This window comes from Pan troglodytes, chromosome 7 (assembly GCF_028858775.2).
Source record: "Pan troglodytes isolate AG18354 chromosome 7, NHGRI_mPanTro3-v2.0_pri, whole genome shotgun sequence".
Taxonomy (NCBI): domain Eukaryota; kingdom Metazoa; phylum Chordata; class Mammalia; order Primates; family Hominidae; genus Pan; species Pan troglodytes.
This window is the reverse complement of record NC_072405.2, coordinates 116,744,203-116,760,827: the sequence shown is the minus strand read 5'-3', so window position 1 is coordinate 116,760,827 and position 16,625 is coordinate 116,744,203. Positions and strand designations below refer to the sequence as shown.

The following is a 16,625-nucleotide window of genomic DNA, read 5'->3' as shown; positions in this document are numbered from 1 at the left end:
GATTCTAACTACTTTGTTTATGGTCTCATAACTAGCAGGAGGAATATAAAGGTCCAACTTGGACTTTAGATTCTCAAGGCCAAGTTCCTCACCATTGATTCACCTGCCTTCCTGAGCAAAAGAAGGAGCTCAATAAACACCCACTGAATGACTACACAGCTTTCATGGCCTTGATCAAAAAATTTAGGATCTTTGAGAGCTAATTTTCTCCTTCCCTCTGGCAAGCTGACACCTAAACCACTCTGAAGAGACAATAGCTATACATGGCGCGGTGGCTCACGCCTATAATCCCAGGACTTTGGGAGGCAGAGGCAGGCGGATCACGAGGTCAGGAGATAGAGACCATCCTGGCTAACACAGTGAAAACCTGTCTCTACTAAAAATACAAAAAAATTAGCCGGGCGTGGTGGCGGGCGCCTGTAGTCCCAGCTACTGGGGAGACTGAGGCAGGAGAATGGCGTGAACCCGGGAGGCGGAGCTTGCAGTGAGCCGAGATCGCGCCACTGCACTCCAGCCTGGGTGACAGAGCGAGACTCCGTCTCAAAAAACAAACAAAAAAACAACTTCCCTGTATATACTAATACTTGTTACATTTTCCCTGATATTTAATTTCAATATTCTAAATTATAGCTTAATCCACACTCCTTATTCATTGTTGGTAGAAATGGACATCTGGATACCTCCTCTTGAAAACAATGTGGGGAAGCATGAGGGTCATTAAATTTCCCCTCAATCATTTTCTCCTTCATGCTGCAAACATCAATTCCATTAGTCTTTTCATAAGCTAATCTGATTCCAAGGAAGGTGAAAAACAACTCTGAAAAATCTATTATTAATGCATCTAATGTCCTGTAATCGAATCCAGCCAATTGAGTTCCCAGTTAGAGCTGAGACAATTCATCATCTAGAATGTCCATAAAAATTGTATAAGATTTAAACATATTTTACGTGAATAACATATCACCTCTCTCACTTAATCTATTTTATTCTTCTTTAAAAACTTATCATTACTTGACAGTGTGTTAAATACCTGATTGTATATTTATTGCCTGCCTTCCCCACTAGAATATAAGCACTTGAGGGCTGGCCTTAATCTTTTATTCACAGGACTTTGAACACAGCCTGGAACATAGTAGGCATTCAATACATATTTATTTAATTCATTTATCTGAATCTAAATTACTATAAATGGCTGTGTAAAGAACATTGGATGATTAATCGTAGACTGTGTCTTACAAGAAGGTGTTACAGTGAGATTAGTTTAGATAGGATAAAAGGGAGAGGTTGATCCTGAAGACAAACAAGATTAAAAGGGACAAATAGACTGTCAATTCCCATGACAAGGTGAGAAACTGACAGGGAGAGATTTCAACTGAAGGAAAGTTCCAGAGGTATTATTCAAACACCTGTTAGCTGAGGAGCCCCCCTTTTGGACCTATTCAGGAGCCCTGCCGAGGAAAGGCTAAACTGAAAGCTTTTCTGGCTTTTCTACGAAGTTGCAGAGAGCATTTAGGTGGCATAAGTAATAAAAGAGGACTTTTAAAAAATAAACATAAAGGTTGTAATTATCTTACTCATTGTTTGCTACACCAGGTATTCCAATCCTTCTCTAATGGACTACAGACAGAAGAATCTTTTAGCTGTATACTTAAGGTGAGGGGTAAACAGATAGCACGTTGTGGTGTTTAAGAGCCTTTGCTCTGCAATTACATTAAACTGGGTCTGGATCCTATCTAGGCTATTTCAGGAAGCTGTGACCTTAGACAAATCTCCTAACCTCTCTGGACTTCTGATTTTCATGAAAGTGAGGCCATTACCCTGTGTCACTGAGCTTTGGATAGTGAGATAATGTGAATAAATTGCTTAAAGATCCTGGCACACAGTAAATGTTAAGCTCGTCCTCCAACTGAATTCTGAGCAGACTCCCTCCTCTCCTCCTCCACTTCAAAGGACAAGATTCATAACCCTTTCTAACTCTCCTCTCTGCCCTCCACAGTTATTTGGCACTTAACTGTGTGCCTCACACTGCACTAAGTGCTGGGATTAATGAGATTGCAGGCACCATTCCCTCCTCCTAAGAACTGAGAACCAGTATGGAGACAGATATGCCAACACAAGAAAACAGGAGGCACAGAGAAGTGCAGATGCCAGGGGAGCTCATAAGCAAAAACAGAGGAGGGTGGTGAGGGTGTCTTGCTCTATGGAGCCCATAAAGGGCCTCTGAGCATCTATACAATCTGAGATTTCTCCATTTTGTGGATTCCAGGGCACTCTGAATCTCCCTTGGCTCCTGCTGCCCCCTCCCTCATTCATTACACACCACCCTCTCCCCCATCTCTATGGCATTTAGGACATTCTCTGTTGTCTATTTTGCTTACCGGTGTGCTCATTTCAACCAGGCACACTCTTTCCCAATGCATATGATGGCTGCCTTGAAAGCAGGGCTCTCTGTTTCATTTTTCATTCTATTCTGAGCAGCATCTTCTATGAGGCCTTCACACAGCAGGGATTGATCAGGGACTAATCAGTGTTTGGTGTGTCACTGAGTGATTCTGATTGTGTGGATATTCATTCAAGAGTGGTCCTATTTCCTAACTGTCCAGCAAAAGTCCTCCATATAGAAAAACATCAGGAGCTTTTACTAATAGTTGCAGAAGGTGGACCGTGATATATGAATTCCAGCTCCAGTTCCCTGAAGAATCAATATCACATAGAACTGTACAGGTATACCTTAGGGAGCAATGGTACATGCTTGGTTCCTGTGTGCACAGTTTTCTTTACTACCTCCATGCTTAATTTACAATATTTTTCAGAAGTCCTTATATGTAGTTCTTTGAATGAAGGGTAGTGAAATAAACTGATTATCACAAATATCTGAGTCTACTATTTGGCTTCATTATCTATCTTTAAGTAGGGGCTGTGGTTTTGAAGGATATGTTTCTTATGCTCACTGTCAAATTCAAATGGTTTTATGTAACACAAACAATAATTGGAGTGGTAAAAAATTCCACTCCAGGCCAGGGACGGTGGCTCATGCCTGTAATCCCAGCACTTTGGGAGGTCGAGGCAGACAGATCACGAGGTCAGGAGATCGAGATCATCCTGGCTAACCTGGTGAAACCCCGTCTCTACTAAAAAAATACAAAAACTTAGCCGGGTGTGGTGGCGGGCGCCTGTAGTCCCAGCTACTCAGGAGGCTGAGGCAGGAGAATGGCATGAACCCAGGAGGTAGAGCTTGTAGTGAGCCGAGATCGTGCCACTGCACTCCAGCCTGGGCAACAGAGCGAGACTCCGTCTCAAAAAAAAAAAAAAAAAATTTCACTCCATTTTCTTCTATTTACCTATTAGTGCTACTCCACTAAGTTAATGTTTTTTATTCTAGCTCTAATTAACAATTCTATTTTTCAAAGAATAATAGAAGTTTAAGTATCTGAAGGATTTCAAATATCAAGTCCAGTGATTTTTCAAACTTCAGGTCATAGCCCATTAATGGACTATGAAATAAACTTAGTGAGTTGAGACTGTATTTTAAAAAATGAAATAGAATATTGTATTCTATTTCATATTCTATAGAATATTCCATTCTATAAGTAGTCAAAATAGTAATGGAAGTGCTTTTAAGAAATTTCATCTGAGATATATTGGTATTTGCATGTGTATATATCAGGTGGTGCTGTAAAATGTGATAGGCAGAATTCTAAAATGGTCACCAAGATCTCCCACCCCTCTGGTGTACATACCTGCATAACTCCAGGGTCTGGAATTTATGATGGACTTTATTCCTGTGATTAGGTTGTGTGGACCTTAAGACAGAAAAATTATCTGGGTGATCCTGACTCAATAACATGAATTCTTTAAGAGCAGAGAGTATTCTTGGTTGGTTGAGGCAGAGGATCCAAATGAAATAGATTTGATGTGAAGTTCTTTACTTGAAGGTGGAGGGGGCCACATGACAAGAAAAGCAAGTGGCCCCTAGGAGCTGAGAGTGGTCCCTGGTTGACAGCAAGCAAGGAACGGGTAGCTCAGCCCTACAATTGCAAGGGACTGAATTCTGCCAACAATAAGAATGAGCTTAGAAGCAATTTTTCCCCTGGTTGAAACTCCAGATGAAAACACAGCCCAGCTAGCCCCCTGACTTTAGCCTTGAGACACCCTGAGCAGAGAATCCAGTCATACCATGTGGACTGAACTACAGAGCAGTGAGTTCATAAATCGCTGTTATTTTAAACTACTAATGTTGTGGTATTTTGTTTCACAGCAATAGAAAACTTATACAGTACTTTCTATGGTCAGTTGTGATCATAAAAAGAGAGTAAGAAGAAAAACAACTCTGAAAGACAAGATTTGGTTTCTGTCTTTCATTGTACACATGTAAGTATTAAGGTAAAATGATGGTAAATAACTTGTGCCAGATTACACAGTTAGTGATGGAAGCAGGGCAGAAAATGCTCTTTCCTGAACCACAGCCTGACATGGTGATTACTTTCCTTTTATCTGAAGATTCATTTATTTCACATCAATAGTGACTAGCTTTCCCCTACTTATTCTAAATCGATGGAATTTTATTATACAGCCATCCCTCCATATCTGTAGGCTCTGCATCTATGGACTCAACTAACCACTGATTGAAAATATTCCAGAGTAAAAACAATAAACAGTAACAATGCAACAATATAAAACAATACTGACTAAAACTACAGTATAACAACTATTTATATAACTTTTACATCGTATTAAGATATTATAAGTAACCTAGAGATATTTCCAGTATACAGGAGCATGTGCATAGGTTATATGATGCCATTTTATATCAGGAACTTGGGCTTTGCAGATTTTAGGTATCTGTGAGGGTTCTGGAACCAATCCCCTCTACTCCCTGAATACTAAAGAATAACTGTACTTCTAAGAAAATAATTCTAGAAAATCCACTGCAGCCACTAAAAGACACTTCAATGCCTGCAACATTTTTCTAGTTATTATTTTTTATTTGAAAATCCTTTAAGCCCTAAAATTATTGCTTGAATGTATACAGTAACTATAGTATGAAACTTCATTGCTAAATTTAAATGCACTTACTTGGCCACAAGAGGGCTCCTAGAGTTTTCCAGGAGTATAAACTCTAAACTGAGATATTGAAAAATATCTTTCAATGAATGAGCATATTGGCTTGTAGACGGGTTCGTTCGTTGGCAAGGCTTCCTTCAGTGAGATTCTCTGGGACTTGTGGTAAAAATATCACTCCACTATATTATCCATAAAATCTCCTCCAGCTGGCCGGGAGTGGTGGCTCATGCCTGTAACCCCAGCACTTTGGGAGGCTGAGGTGGGCAGATCTTGAGGTCAGGAGATCGAGACCATCCTGGCTAACGCAGTGAAACCCCGTTTCTACTAAAAATACAAAAAATTAGCAGGGCATGGTGGCATGTGCCTGTAGTCCCAGCTACTCGGGAGGCTGAGGCAGGAGAATTGCTTGAACCCTGGAGGTGGAGGTTGCAGTGAGCCGAGATCGCGCCACTGAACTCCAGCCTGGGCGACAGAGCAAGACTCTGTCTCAAACAACAACAACACTCCTCCAGCTTATTATAGCGCAGGGATGGCAACCTTTGAGATTCAGAGAAAGCCTGATTCTGACGGGTCACAAGAGAAGGTAGATTTAATTTGCAGAGCCTGCTCTCTACAGCTCATGACCCCATCTTTAAATGATCTATGGCTCTATCCTCATCTATAAAAATAGGGTGTAACACTTACCTGTCCAAGCTGTTGTGAGGGTGAATTGAGGATAGAACCCAGGAGCTTAAATTGCCCCTGGCGTATGAAATTATCAATAAATGAAAATTTTTATTGTTTATTACTAATACTTTTACTAAGAGACATAGAAGTACATTTGTTTTGTAAAGGGAACTTTCAATACCGGTGATTATACGGTTGCTAATATGTTAGCCTTGAAAATAATGTTTCCAGGTCCAAATTACTAAAAGGGTTATATAGATAGAGTATATTTAACAGTTCAGATGTCTCTTTTAACACAATAGACGTGCCACTCCCATTGATTATGAATCAAATTGTTACCAATTCAATAGTGAAGAATTCATGAGTGGTGGTATTATTTAAAATAACTCATCGTTCATCTTTCTGCAATCCACCCCTTCTGAGACTTCTATTTTCTAGGCTTAGCCCATTAGTCATGGTGGCCAAGTTGGTCAGTATCTCTCCCTTTTTTTCTAATTTTTAAGGAACATTGAGTTTGTAGGATAAGCTTTATTTGCTGAAGGAAAAAATACTAATTATGTCTTTTTAGCTAATTAGAAAAGCAATAGAAGGCGACAGACATGTTGCAGAGGAGAGGAGGATAGTGGTAATTGGAGAGAGTTATGTAGACTTTGTGAGCTTTTCTAGTCAATTGATTTGAGGAACTGTGCTAGCATAGGTTTTAAAAATGGAAATATGTGCCTGTCTACACTTTTATTAATTCTCATTACCTGACTATGGACAGTCTCATTGACACCATACTTGTTGCCTTTTAGAAAATAAGACTTGACCATCTGGAAAAAGGAAGCCTGAGAATGAATATATAAGAAGAGGACATAAAATGGTGGAAAGAGAAAGCATGGTTTTAGCAGCCAAATTCTGAAATAAGGCTAAACCTACATGGAGGCATTTCTTCAGCTTGAAGGAAGGAATTTAACCCAAAGACATTGGAAAATGACTTGACAGAGTCACACAGGAAATTGTTGTAGGAATTAGAACTAGAAATCTGGTCTCCTGATGATCATTTCTAGGAATGGCTACTAAAATATCAAAGAAAAAGATTTCAATCATCTTAAAGCAAACAGTCTCATACTGGAGTGGTGAGGATGGTAAATTTTAAAGAAAACAGGCCCTCTTTGATGTAACACTGGTTAACCCATTAAGCCACAGTCTCTACTATTACAGCTTTTGGATGTGACCAAATCTCTCCAAATTGAAGTAACAAGCAAGGCCAAAGCAGCCACTCTCTTTTTGGGTGGATTTGTCTCCCCTACACACCATTCTTTCCCATATACTAGATGTTTAGTAACTTTTGTCTCAGATAGACTGAAGACACTAAAAGCTGCTATTGTTCATTAAAAAGCAAGGCCAAAGACATGCTGGGCTAATATGGTACACTAAAGTTGGTAATTTGATTTGTTTGGACTGATTGCCTACAACTCTCTGATTAAATATTAAAATACAAAAATTACAGGATATAATTATATCTGGGGGAAATAATGTAATGCCTGCAAAACCCAAGCCATATCCTATTACTCTTCCCTATGAAGGGCCTGGATGTCATTCAATTTTTCCAAAGTAAAGCAAGGTGCAAGGTCAAAATAGACCCACAATGTAATCTGTCCTCTCTCAGAATGTAATAACGTTACTTTCTTACTGGCTTTGTTAGTTACAGGCTAACGTCAACCACAGTCTTAACAACCTGACAGAACAGGTTCAGAGACCTGGGAGCCTGAAGGGAAAATGAAAATAACAAAAACAAAAAACAAGAAAGGTGCTGGCTGAACAATGGCTAAAATGAAAATAGCACACAAAGTTAAAAATTGAAAAACCTAAGAGAGAGAGAGATAGTATATGTGTACGTATATGTACGTATATGTATATTTACTTCCCTTAGGTTAGGATATAGAAGGTCCTCAAGCCTGCTTTTATTTAACTTTGCTGAAAGTTTTTCAGTAGTTTTCCATCTTTATGTTCCGACCACATAAGAAAATGTCCAAATAAACCATCAGAAAGATTTACATGTTTTATAACAAGGAGCCACTTAACTAAACAGACCCAGAAATTCTCAATGCCATTTAGGTAGATTTCATCTATTCACTTGCATAAAACATCTGGTGCTCACCAATTGTGTAGAACCTCTTCAGTTCGCTCCTTCTGGAAGGATGTTTCTGAGTATTTGCTGCATTGTTCTGCTCTTCTTCAATGATGGGGGTCTTGGGTGCCGGGGGCTTACTGGCTTGTGGTGTTTGCTTTCCTGCACCAGCCAAAGGGTTGAACCCTGGAGCATTAATATCCACCGACTGGGACTTTTTCTTCAGCCTACAAGTAAAGAAGACCACATGCTGTGAATCCTGATTCTAGAGACACATTTGTTCCATGTTTATAATTTTTTTTTCAACAATTGAGTTACATTTAACCTTGAGATAGAACCACATCTATTCAGAAATGATAGACATTCCCTACAGTATTTTAAGAAAAATTCTACAAATATTTTTGAAACTAGAAGGAAAAATATCTTCTGCCTAATCATTTTGAAAGATTGCATTAAAATATAAGGTGATAAAGAGCTTTTATTTTTTCAATAACCAATTAAAATATAGTGTCAAAGATAATGTATTTGACTATAGTATTTAGTTCTGAAAGGAATTTTTTAATACAGTGAAACATTAGTTAAAAATAAATGTTAACTCCAAAAAGAATAATAAAATCATTATTTTTTAACCAGAGGCTGCCAGTGTTTTTCTGCTTAATCTATACAGCATCTTAGCTGTAAAAATGATAGAATTCATGTTATTTTACTATGCATTCTCAGTAACAATAAATGTGTTGCTCACTTGTACATTTTAGATAGCTGACATAAGGCCTAACATGGAAAGCAAAAAGCTATCCAGGAAATATTTCCCTGCTCATGCATATTTCCTTTGGCATAAAAATCATTGTAAATGATGGTGAGTTAACTTCAAGCATTTCAAGCTACACAACTAATGTAATTAAACCCTAAGTCCAATTTACTATTGGCCCTTGGTACTTCTGCAGGCTAATGTTAAGTGTCATTTTTCAAGTCTTTCATTCCCTATAAACAAGATGGTGGCAATTTTCCTTATTTTCTGAACACTTGCAATTTCCTAAAAGTTTCATACTTCTTCATACCTTCAAATATTATTTAGGCTTTTCTAGTACGTTGGCTTCCCTTTTCTGCCTTACTTGCAGACCCTGTTCATGCTTGTTAGACATAGCTTCAACGTGACATCTGGGAAGCTTCCCATGACGTGGACCTTGGTAGCCTCACACCATTCAGCATGGAGGGTTATTCATAATTAACCCACAATTAGCTTCTATTGAACTGAATTTTCCACAGCAAAAGCTTTGTAAAGATAATACAATCTATCAAGTACTAAAAGAGTCATTAATGAAAGCAATGTTTACTAAATTTTAGTCATTAAATTATGACCTATATGATTTCTACCTTATCCATATATGACCTATATTATCTTAATATCCATGAAAATAGATTCACGTAACTCAGATTGGCAACAAGTACATTTTTAAGTGTTCAACAGCAGTAGTCCTGAGGAATACAAATTATAACTACATTGCACTCACACCACACCCACCACAGTGGCTAAAACGTAAAAGACATGATACAAAGTGCAGTGATGAGAAGCGAGTGGAATTCTGCTGCCCTGCTGGTGGTGGTGCACACTGGTAACATTACTTTGGAAAAATGTCTGGCAATATATTTTTGAATGAAGTTCAAGGCATGTATTTTTATGTGTTAACCAAAAGATGCATTCAAGGATGTTAATCTCAGCAGGATTTGTAATACACAAAAATTGAAAAAAACCTCAAATGTCTATCAATGGTAGAATGGAATTTTATACAGCAATGGAAATGCATGAACTATGACTATTAGCAGCAACATGAATGATTTTCATAAAAATAGTTTTGAGCAAAGAATCCAGATATAAAAGAGGGCATGCCCTATGATTCTACGTATATTAAGTCCAAACACAAGCAGTACTATCTATGATAGTAAAATGGTAGGCTAAACATTGGGGAGTTATTACATTGACAACAACATGAAGGGGTTTATGGGATTCTGGTAATGTTTTGTTTCCTGATCTGGGCACTGGGTACCAGGATGTATTTACTTTGTGAACATTTAACCATCTACGATTTTTGGATTTTTCTGGGTATATGTTATACTTTCAATAAAACATTTTCATGAGAAATTGACTTTTACCATATAGTAATCACTTCTTATCTGCAGGGGATATATTTCAAAACTTCCAGTGGATGCTTGAAACCACAGATAGTAACAAGCCCTATACAGTACATACCATGTTTTTTTCAATGCATGCATAAATATGATAAAGTTTAATTTATAAATTAGGCACAGTAAGAGATTAACAATAATAACACAGAACAACTATAACAATATACTATAATAAAAGTTACATGAATGAGGAGAGTCTCTCTCTTTCTCTCTCTCAAAATATCATATTGTACTATATTGTAGTTAACTGAAACTGCAGAAAACCAAACTGTGGATAAGGTGGTACTACTGTATTCATTTACAATGAAGATTATATATGGTGCCAATGACTACTTGCCACAAAAAGGTGGTAATAAAAATAAATAGAGTGAAGCTCTTTTCATTCCAGCCTCCTAGAAACTGACAGAGTAGAGTGACATTTAATGAACAACCCTTTTTTTTCCACTGGGAATGGCTGTTCTCCCTATCCAGCGCCCTACTTCTCATGAGCTGAAATGAACTGTTCATTCATTCCTGGAATGGCTACTCTCCACCCTACACTGTTCTGGGCACCAGGGATACACAGTGAACAACACAGGCAAAACAACTGTAGTCCTGGAGCCCTTATTCTTATGGAGGGAGACAGGTGATAAGTAAACAAGCCAATATATAACAAATTAGGTGGCAAAAAGTGCAGTGGATTAAAATCAAGCACAGTAAAAGAGATAGGGAATGAAGGTATGCATTTGTACTGCTATATATGGGACAGCCAAGTAGGGCTCATAGACCATTGGACTTTTGAGAAGAGACTGAAGGAATGAGCTATGATCATAACTGAGGGAGCAGTTATGAGGGAGCAGCATTTCAGAAATAGACTTGTATGTGATGTTAGTGGAGCAGGGAGGGCACAATGGCTGGAACAGAGAAAAAGAGGGGGTGAGAAGCTGGAGATGAAGTTAAACAAGATGGTCCTGAGGGCAGGGGAGTGAGGCCAAATCATATAGAGCTTCAAGGTTCTTAAATGAGGCCAAGAGAGGATTTGAGCAAAGCAGTCATCACATGGTAAAAGAATCACTCTGAGCTGCTTTGTGGAAATTAGGGTGAAAGCTGTATCTCACAGTTAAGCAAGCTGAATGGAGTCCTTCAAGGAGTAGTAACCAAAAATCACCTATGTTGTCATATACTTGAGGAAACATGGATTTACACTGTATGGCTTTATCTACTTTTTCCTAATGCCTTGTTCCTCCCAATAACACCATTCTTATCTTAGGTGTTTTCAGACTAGAGCTAAAAGCTACAGAAGTACTATATGCACCTAAGAAGGCATTAAGTTTAATAATAAAAAAAAGCAGTTTAAGAAATAAGTTGCATGTATACACAACGGAATACTACTGAACTTGAAAAAAAAAATCTTGTCATTTGCAACATGAATGAACCTGGAACACATTAAATGAAATAAGCCAGGCACAGAAAGACAAATACCACACATTGTGACTTATATGGAATCTAAAATAGTTTAACTCATAGAAGCAGAGTAGAATGAAGGGTATAAGGAATTTAGATGGGTATAATGTTGATCAAAGGATATAAAATTTTATCAGGAGAAATAAGTTCAAGAGATCTACTATACAACCTGGGTGACTATAGTAAATACCAATGTAGTGTATTTTGAAAACTGCTGAGAGTAGGTTTGCAGCGTTGTCACTACAAAAAATAAATATGTGAGGTAATGCATACGTTAATTAGATAAAGCCATTGCACAGCATATACATATTTCAAAACATCATTTTGTACCCTATAAATATATATAATTTTTATTTTTCAATTAATAAAAAAGAAGATAAATAAGCTATAGATCACCAAGGCAACAAAGTTTATTTGGACCAGCATGGCTTTCCAGGAGAGCACACTTACACACGCCAAGACTTAGACTGCAGTAACAGTATTATGTTGAACCCGATGAAATCACTAATATTCAACCATTTTTGACATACAAAATGTCAATATTCTATAGTTGATCCTATAAATTTTATTTCAAAATTAAATTTAAGTTTCAATATAAAGTAAGTTATTTTGGGGGAAGGCAGTTTCAGAGGAGTAAATATTTAAAGGAAAGGTGTGAAATTATACAAAAAGCCAGCTGCTCTTTTGTTCTCAGCAATAATTATCATTACTAACAATTATTTACATTTTATAAATGTTTTACCTTCAATTCACATAGATTATTTTATCACCAGAAACTGTTTGTATTTTACATTGGCCCATTTTAGAATTGATCTAAAGTCTCATATTGGCTTATATGATGGCTTATATTTGACAAAGGGATAGATATTATAACTGATGATGCTCTGCCAGCACTACAAAATATATAAGCATCTCATTGCCCTTTTTATATTCTCCTTAGAATGAGCAAAGGACGTGGCACTGAGCTCCAGATGGCCAAAAACAAACAGAAAATGACACTATAATTCCCCTTCTTCTTTCTCCCCCTCCTCACCAAACACTCTTCCCAACCAAGACTCGAAGGGCATCACGTTTTTGTTCTAAGTTTAGAATACTGCTAGTAGGTTTTCTGGCTTGCATAAGACAAGACTTCCATTTGCATGTTCTTAGAAAGCAGAACTGTGTGGGTAATTGAATTACTGGCTAACAATTCTAAAAATGAGTATTGTGGTTGACAAGGAAACCTGTTAAATGCTACCTTCAATTTCCAAATTTCGTGAAAGGGGAAGTCTTTTTAAACTTTTAACAATGTTCTTAATTAAATGCATTAAACAAATGTAAATATGGCATAATGGAACATATAGGTGTGCACGAGATAAAGTACCCTATTTGATAATAAATGAAACATTAAAAATGAAGACAAAAGTAAGCTCTTAATAGGCACTGCGAGGTTCTTTGTTGAATGTGCTTTGCATTCCCAAAGGAAAATGGGTGCTAAAGCCTTAGATAGAGACTAGGAAATAAGGAAAAGAAGCCATCTCTCTCTTGGCATGGCTCCTATAAGCAGACTGGTTTGTCTTAATTTTTGCTTTTTCTTGTCCTTCTGCTTTTGAGAAGAAAAGAACAATCTTATTCCTCTGCACATGTATTCCAATGCCTTCCTTCAGCATGGTAACAATGTTGGGTGCTTTTCTGAGACTCGCTCTCCTCATCTATAAAACGGGTATAAAATATACCCAGAAAGGTTCTAAGAATCAATAAACACCATATGTGAAAGTGCCTAGCACAGCATCTACACAGGAAGCTCTCTATAAATGCAAGTTCCAATCATTTTGTAAGAGTATGTAAGATGCTATAATTGTGTTCTGCACAATTCCCAGGGATGCTGAGGAAATTATATCCACTTCTCAGGCTCCTTTCATCCTGTACCACTTTCGGTAAACACTGAACCTGCAGGGACTGCACTGCATTTTGAAGGAGGCTTGACTCATTCTGGAGTGTGGGTTTTGAGGGAGGAGTGAAGGATAACAAGAGAACTAACTGAATACAAGTCCCTTATGTGGTATGCAATGTGGTATTTCTTTCATGACAATCCCCAAATCTTTCAGAAAACAACTAAACCCATCGGATAGATCACCTGAGTGTGTGTGTGTGTGTGTGTGTGTGTATAAATCCACGCAGGTTTGACTTGAGACAGCAAACTCAGGAGCATAGATGGAGACCAGAGAACCATGAAAAAGTAAGGACAAGAAGTGGTAATGCAATTTGAGGAGGGCTCTTGACTTCCCTACTCTGTGAAAATAGGGTTCAATCGCATTTCAACCAGTTCTCCAAGGAGCAGGAAAGGCCTGGTAGGTTGATAATGAAATCTGAAGTCACAGAAACTAGTGAAAAAAAGAACTGGCAGAAAATATCCAAAACTCACCAATTTTAACAGAATGATTCTTACAGTAATTAGCTAATTTTACTCTTGCATAATTTATTTCTATTTTACTAGAAGCATAGGAAATCTTACACTCATTTTCTAAATCACTTTTTGAATAGGATAAATGCACTTTTTGGCTTAAATGAATGAACGTACATCCCAAATCCCAGGGCATAGGCCAACAGTGACTGAATGTGGCTTTATACTGCTCACTGTGGAGGGTTTCTCCCAACATCTGGGTCAATTCTTTATTTCAATAGCTTTCGTTGTAGCGAATCTTTCTTCAAGCTTCTTCACTTTTAGCCCTTATAAACCATTATTTATCACTTGTCTTACTTTTTTTTGTCTGATCTTCCCTTTTCCTCTCGCATCTGTGGGGTTTTCTCTTTCCTACTATCTCCACCCTTCTATCATCATCCTCTCACGTCATAACCAAGCAATGCTTTTCATCTTTCCTCGTCTATCATGCTCTGCATCTCTTAATAGTTTTGTAATCTGGTCTAAATACTACATGATACAACTCTACCTTGAGCCTAAACTACATCATGATATGACTGAAACGCATAAAAAGGTGTTTTTATTTAATTGAGTTCTTCACTGGAATCACCTCTCCCATCAAGTGGAATTCAAATTATGCCTGGATTATAACTAGTTGGATATGTTCCTGAGTTCTGTAGTTGTCTGGAAAAAAAAAACAGGTCTTCTACTATACACTTATTATAGTCCTAAGACATTGGTGGTAATAGTAGCAACAGTTGAGAAAACCCATTATAGCATATGGGAATATTCCCTAGGACTTAGGAATTTAAAGCAGTATAAAATTAGCATATACAACTCACATTTCCATATATCCCACTGTGTACATTGAGAATAACAGAATAGCATTTAAGACTACGGACATGGGGACTGGATTATCTGGAATTGAATCCATAATGTGGCATTTACCAGCTGTGTGACCTTGGGCAATTGGGCAATTTTCTTAACCTTTCCTTGCCTCCATTTTCTCATCTGTAAAATGGGAATATTAACAATATCTGTCATAAAATTGACATGAAGATTAGACTAATATTTGAAAAAGTACTTAGATTTGGCATAAGTATTGTATAAAGGTTTGCTTTGAAAAAGCAAACATGAACATTCATTGAGCATTTATAATGTATCAGGTACAAGGCCACATGTTATACATGCAATATTTCATTTATTGATCACAACAAGCTTATGAGGTAGGTAGCATATGTCCTATTGGTAGAGGTATCAACTGAGGCTTTAAGAAAGTAATGGAACTAGAAAGTAGAAAAGCTGAAATACAACCAGGGCATTTTGAACCAAAGGCCACATTCTGGAATTAGGAGACAGAGATAAACTTCAGCTCTTACACTTGGGCAAGGACCTGGACTATCTAAGTCTTATCTACAATAATGGTATTCATGCTATATCTGCCTGCTCTACCTAAGAAAGCTATTGTAAACATAAAATGTGTTCATTTCTATTAAAGCAGTGTATAAAATTCCACATAAATCTATATACTAGTAGTAGCTATACACATTCTCACTTTGCCTTATTCATTTGTATATTCACACAAGTGTGTGTGTGTATGTGAGAGAGACAGTGTGTGTGTATGTGTGTGTGAGGTGTATGAATGCATGTGAATGACTGTGCCCCAAAGGCCCAACACTCGTAGTCCTTTCCAGTAATTTCCAGCAAGAAGACCATCTGTGGTTTGCACATCTTGTTACTGTTAGGGAAGCTGTCTCTTTGCTTCCTAAAAGAGCTAATGTAAGAATATTATTTAAAGTAGGAAAGCTGCTGAGAATGCAGGTTTTCCAAGTTGGATACTGTGGCTGCTGCAAAAGTCTCAAGTTACTCAAAAATAAGCTTTCGGGAGCAAATGCATAAAGAATTTTCACATTGCAAAATTAAGGGTTTTTGTTACCCCTCCTATACAGTCTGACTAAAAATCAGCAGCTAAAAACAAACCATAAAATCAGCAAAACCCAAGCATGTTCAGAAACTCAACCACAGAAGAAATGATAGATTGGAAACTTATGCTTTAAAAGAAGAAAACAATCCCTTGGGGGTATAGAATATTCCAATTCTAGCCCACTCAGTAATTGCAGTGGCCATACTATTCTTTGTGCCCTTAAACAGGAGGATTAAGACAGAAAGTCTCATTAACGTGGAATCGGGAATTACTCAATCTACTTTTGCAATTCCAAACCAAAGCAAAAATGCTTCAACAGAAGTATCCTTTGGGAATTCAAATTGGTGTTGGAACAGTTAATGGAATGCTGAAACTAGATAGTTTGTTATAACAAGATGTGTTTCTAACCCTGTATTCACTCTAAGAAATTTATGCTTTTCTATCTTGGAAATTCAGAGAACAGAAAATGTAAGAATTTAGCCACAGGTGCAATGACATGCAGAAATGGTTTGCTAGAAATTCTAACAAAAAAACAAGAAATTCTCTCATTAAATGTAGTTGAATTTAACTCTGTGAAGGGCTAGGCCAGTATAAAGAATAATAATAATTATATAGAAGCATACATAGATTCACTGCTATTATACCTAATTTTATGCTATGAATACTAGAAATTAAACCCCAAACTAATTCTGCCTCTTCAGAGTTTAATAAATGCTAACATAAAACGTTAGCATTTCTTACTGACCTTTGATGAAAAGGACATCTAAATCCTCTAAGTTTGCCAGCTGGTTTATTTATATTCCAATTCTTGCATCAGCTCAGAGAAAGAG

The 16,625-nt window shown here is 37.4% G+C and overlaps 1 protein-coding gene and 1 long non-coding RNA gene across 3 annotated transcripts in view; one reads left to right on the top strand and one right to left on the bottom strand.

Moving 5' to 3' along the window:
- The window catches only part of LOC134810900 (uncharacterized), a 139,036-nt gene extending 130,561 nt beyond the window's left edge, over positions 1–8,475 (top strand). Inside the window, exons 4-5 of the long non-coding RNA XR_010159646.1 lie at positions 4,259–4,371; positions 6,525–8,475. This is a non-coding gene — a long non-coding RNA (uncharacterized LOC134810900). The remainder of the gene's footprint in view (positions 1–4,258; positions 4,372–6,524) is intronic.
- The window catches only part of OXR1 (oxidation resistance 1), a 303,412-nt gene that overhangs the window by 226,624 nt on the left and 60,163 nt on the right, over positions 1–16,625 (bottom strand). For both annotated transcript variants that reach the window (XM_001158863.6, XM_009455785.4), the window contains exon 2: positions 7,874–8,070. In XM_001158863.6, coding sequence (XP_001158863.2) covers positions 7,874–8,070 — 197 coding nt within the window. The remainder of the gene's footprint in view (positions 1–7,873; positions 8,071–16,625) is intronic.